This window comes from Cannabis sativa, chromosome 4 (genome assembly GCF_029168945.1).
Source record: "Cannabis sativa cultivar Pink pepper isolate KNU-18-1 chromosome 4, ASM2916894v1, whole genome shotgun sequence".
In the NCBI taxonomy this organism is placed as follows: Eukaryota; Viridiplantae; Streptophyta; class Magnoliopsida; order Rosales; family Cannabaceae; genus Cannabis; species Cannabis sativa.
Window position 1 is genome coordinate 44,293,104 of NC_083604.1, and position 4,612 is coordinate 44,297,715.

General features: G+C 37.8%; 1 protein-coding gene across 1 annotated transcript; it reads left to right on the top strand.

Annotated features, from left to right (window-relative positions):
- Positions 1–2,882: 2,882 nt before the first annotated feature.
- LOC115712382 (endochitinase) lies at positions 2,883–4,384 on the top strand. The gene is made up of 3 exons (XM_030640654.2): positions 2,883–3,413; positions 3,521–3,674; positions 3,801–4,384. The coding sequence occupies exons 1-3, from the start codon at positions 2,918–2,920 to the stop codon at positions 4,222–4,224; spliced, it is 1,074 nt and encodes a 357-aa protein (XP_030496514.2). The 5' UTR covers positions 2,883–2,917; the 3' UTR covers positions 4,225–4,384.
- Positions 4,385–4,612: the final 228 nt, after the last annotated feature.

Here is a 4,612-nt window from a genome sequence, read left to right on the forward strand (position 1 = left end):
CATGTCCAACATGGTACCGAGTTTTGAACGTTCGGGGGACGGCACTATTGACAAGTATCCTCCGATCGGTCGAACCGGTCATACTCCGGTGCTGGTCATACTCCGGCTGTACCGACGGGATAGGTCAATAAGATCGAACCACCAACCGGTGTCGGCTGATCGGTCGAGCCGGTCATACTCATTCTTGGTCATACTCCGGCATGTACCGACGTGACGGGGTTGGGTGGTTCGAAGCCTAAATACATATCTAATGTAAACTAACGTGCTTCCTACATGCACGCTAAACATGTAATCTACATATGCATACCGTTATACTAATCTTACCCGGATTCCGATTTCGTGTGTGCGTCAACCTGACTGGAACTGAAGCTGAACGGCGGATTACTGGCTCCTACACCATAAAAATCACAACGCTATAAGTGACACGCTAAATCACTTCCCGGGGACTAAAACTTGAAACTAAAAGTTTCCCTATCGATAAAAAGCATGGCAATACCCCTAAAAACCCAAAAACGAGGAAAACTAGGGTTCTGAAAAATCCCCCATCCGGAAGTCCGGTTGCCCAACCGGAATTCCGTTTCTGGGAAAATCTGAACCCCCATCCGAACCGGATGCTCAACCGAATTAGGTTCCTCGCAGGCAGCAACCAAAAAAATTCCATATCTTGACCAATTCGAACCCAAATGGTCCCAAACTTTCCAGACCTCCTACATAGGTCCCAAATGACCATTCCAAGGCCTCAAACCTACCCAGAAACCTCACAAGCAAATTTCACCATTGAAGACCAAGCTTTGAGTTCAAGAACTCAAACTTGGTTAAACCCTCTAGCATGCACCCTAGCCTAGTTAATTCTACTTAACTAAGCATAGAAATACCTCTGCAAACTAACAAAAACACCCAGCAATTATACAGAAACAAAACATGCATTTTCTCACCAAAAATCATCAATTTTCACATATAAATTAAAAGCTTGAACAATCTAGCTACTCATGCTTCAAACAACTCATTTAACATCAAAAATCATGCTTTGAACAACTTAAATCAACAACTAAACACAGCAGAAACATCTCTCAAAAATCACATGCATTACCATCCAATTTCATCATTTTTCTTCAAGAATTTAAGGAGAAAGGGACAAGGAAACACATACCACACAAGAGATCAATAAAGATTGCAAACCCAAGCTTGAATCACCACAAAATCCAGCTCTTGAACCCCAAAGCTCTCAGCCGAAAAAGAGAGAGAGTTGTGTGTGTGTGAGTTTTTGAAATTTCCTTTAAATTGACTAAGTGTTGAAAATGTGAGTAAAAGAGAATAAAAGCCATTTATCACATTCTATTTTCAGCCAACAAATAAATAAAATAAACACTTAACATTTATTTTCCATATCATAAATCACATAAGACAAAAATACAAATGGGGCAAAAAGACCATTTTGCCCCTCCACCATAAAATCATGAAAATCATACTAAAGGGGTATTTTTGGGACATTCTAAATTCCCGGCCATTCCCGACATTCCCAATGTCTAAAACCCGTCCCCAAAATACTAACATACTAAGTTGTGATTTCTACTGAGCCAAACGCCGCGTTCCAAAATACCGGACACCGGAAATGCGAAATATAAAAACTGCTGATAACATACTCATGCATATCTGAATTCCATAAATATCCATAATAAATTATTTAAATAGCTATAAATAATTTCCTGATTAACATAAATAACTGCTAATTTCCAAATTAACTAAGCGGGCTTTACATGGCATGCCTCTGACACAATCCCCATAAATCTGGTGACCTTTTCTCCTCTACCAGACACAAGGCAAAAAGGGGGTCACCTATATTAGGGAGCCACATTACTTTGACATTCCTTTTTTTTTTTTCCAATGATAGTGCACGTCCATGTCTGTCGCTATCAGCAGTACAATATCGTACGACAGATTGCTTTTAAGAGTTGGGCCTCACTTACCTAACGCAATAGCTCAAAAGAATGCATGATTAATATATTTTAATTAGCCTATCAGTAGATTTTTTGTTACAATAAACCCGAGTGTGGCCCGGATCCGCCGGACCCATAAGCATGACTGCCTATAAATAAGACATTTTATCTTTTATGTAGGGTTCACGACCTGAATATATATGTTAGAGCTATAGAAATTGTACAGCTAAAGCTAAAGGCATATAAAAATGTTTCATGGAGTAAGGCTCCACGTAAAAAGTTGTGTTCTCTTATTCTCTAATCTATTGTTTTTGCTTAATCTTTCTTAATTAATATCTCGTTTCAAAAACACTCATTAAATAATTATATATGAAAAACAAAAAGTTCAATGTAAAGTAACTAATTCAATCGGCATATATATATTTGTGAATTGGAATATGGTTTCGAAGTAAAGAATTATAGGATTAGGTTTGATACAGCATATAAAATCTGCATTTAAGAATGATTTAATAGAGTATGAGCCAAATAATACAAATTTATTTGATTAACATCCTTGCGTAATAGGTATAACAGCAATAAAGCTTCAAAAAACAAAAAGGATTATTATTATATATATAGACCAGCTAGAGAAAGCAACTTTTAATTTGTTTTGAAGATATATATGTGCTAAAATTGAGAACCCCAGCAAATGCACTACCCGGCTAGTTCCATGGCCCAAGAAATTGCATCACGTGATAACTGGATATTTATTACTCATGAACTTTAAATTAGTATAGTTTTCATGTACACGCAATGTAATGTAAGTAAACTATGATAATATTAATAAACTAAAGCATTTTGAGTTTAAGAAACGTGATTAATGTGTACTATAATATGGGGAGAAAAAGTTAGGTAGAATAGTTAACTTCAGATAATTTAACTATATATATAACAACTATATCATTCAGACTTGATATATCTTATGAAAGTAAAATACAACAATGAAACACTATTACTTGTGCTTGTGTAGTATTATTACTGCATTGTTTCTTCTAGTAAATGTTAGCTCCTACGCAGTAGCAGCAGGAGAATGTGGAAAAGATGCTGGCGGTGCTCTTTGTGCTGAGGGCTTTTGCTGTAGTAACTACGGATACTGTGGTCAAACCGACGACTATTGTGCCCCTGATAAGTGCCAAAGCCAATGCCCAACTCCTTCTCCACCCCCGCCACCATCACCACCGTCTCCGCCACCTCCTCCCTTCACACCACCACCTCCGGCGTCTCCCGAAGATATTAGCAACATCATTACTCCATCAATATTCGAGGAGATGCTTACCTATAGAAATGACCCTCGATGCAAAAGCAATGGCTTCTACGCCTACGATGCCTTCATAACAGCCGCTAGAAATTTTCCAAGCTTTGGTACTACTGGTACTCTAGAAACTCGTAAGAGAGAACTCGCGGCATTCCTTGCCCAAACTTCTCACGAGACCACAGGTAACCATTTTCATTACTGACCCTTGTGTTCCTTATGTTCTTAAAGAAATATATGTAGTTTTTTTCAATTTGCTGATTATGTCTCTTTACGAATTGTATATATACAGGAGGATGGTCAACCGCAGAAGGAGGACCATATGCTTGGGGATATTGCTTTATCAGCGAAGTAGGTCAGCCTGGTTCTTATTGCGTACCTAGCACAGAATGGCCTTGTGTTCCTGGCAAAAAATACTATGGTCGTGGACCCATTCAAATCAGTTAGTAAGTGACCATTGTCTACTATCTGCTGGGAGAATTAATAATATGATCAGTGCTTTTCACATGAATATATAATGCACATGTCATACCTTTTTTAACACTTGTTCATTTGTGATGATATATAACCAGTAATTACAACTACGGACCCGCTGGTCAAGCACTTGGATTGGAACTATTAAGCAACCCAGATCTAGTTGCAACAGACGCAGTTGTTTCATTCAAGACAGCTATATGGTTTTGGATGACTCCACAGTATAATAAGCCATCTTGTCACGACGTTATTGTTGGCGAGTGGATACCGACACCGGCTGACGTGGCAGCTAATCGACTTCCGGGCTATGGTGTCATCACTAACATAATCAACGGAGGTCTGGAGTGCGGCCATGGTGAAGATGACAGGGTTAAAGATAGGATTGGTTTCTATGAAAGGTACTGCGGTATACTTGGAGTAAGCACTGGGGAAAACGTGGACTGTTACTATCAACACTCTTTCGGTTTTAGACTCATGAATGCAAGATCATTTGGAGTGATCAAAATGTCGGTCGACGAATAGGGGTAGTGTATTAATAGTGTATAATGTTTTTTTGTAATGAGTTGTACACGTACGTACTTGTATATATAGCTATATTTATCATATACGGTACGTACACTTAATAAGGTGAGGATATAAATTAATAATAAGCAACTCAACTACTTTTGTGGTTATTCTATTATGAAGATACGATCTGCTCTAATTCTTTTTTTTGTTTTTGCAAAGTAATCTGCTCTAATTCTGTGCACAAACGTTTTACTCTTCCTTTTCATGTGTTCCTGTTGCTCAAAACTTTTTGCAAAAATTCACTCATATCCAAGTACTATTTGTCTTCTAGTGCACAATTTTTTATTAAATGTAGGTATATACAATTACATTAAGTAGATTTTTTGAAATGTATATTAATTAC

Excerpts from the sequence above, each read along its gene's own strand:
- LOC115712382 (XM_030640654.2), top strand. The coding sequence starts at position 2,918 with ATGAAACACTATTACTTGTGCTTGTGTAGTATTATTACTGCATTGTTT. Across the intron at positions 3,414-3,520 it reads AACTTCTCACGAGACCACAG|GAGGATGGTCAACCGCAGAA; the intron begins GTAACCATTTTC and ends GTATATATACAG. Across the intron at positions 3,675-3,800 it reads GGACCCATTCAAATCAGTTA|TAATTACAACTACGGACCCG; the intron begins GTAAGTGACCAT and ends ATATATAACCAG.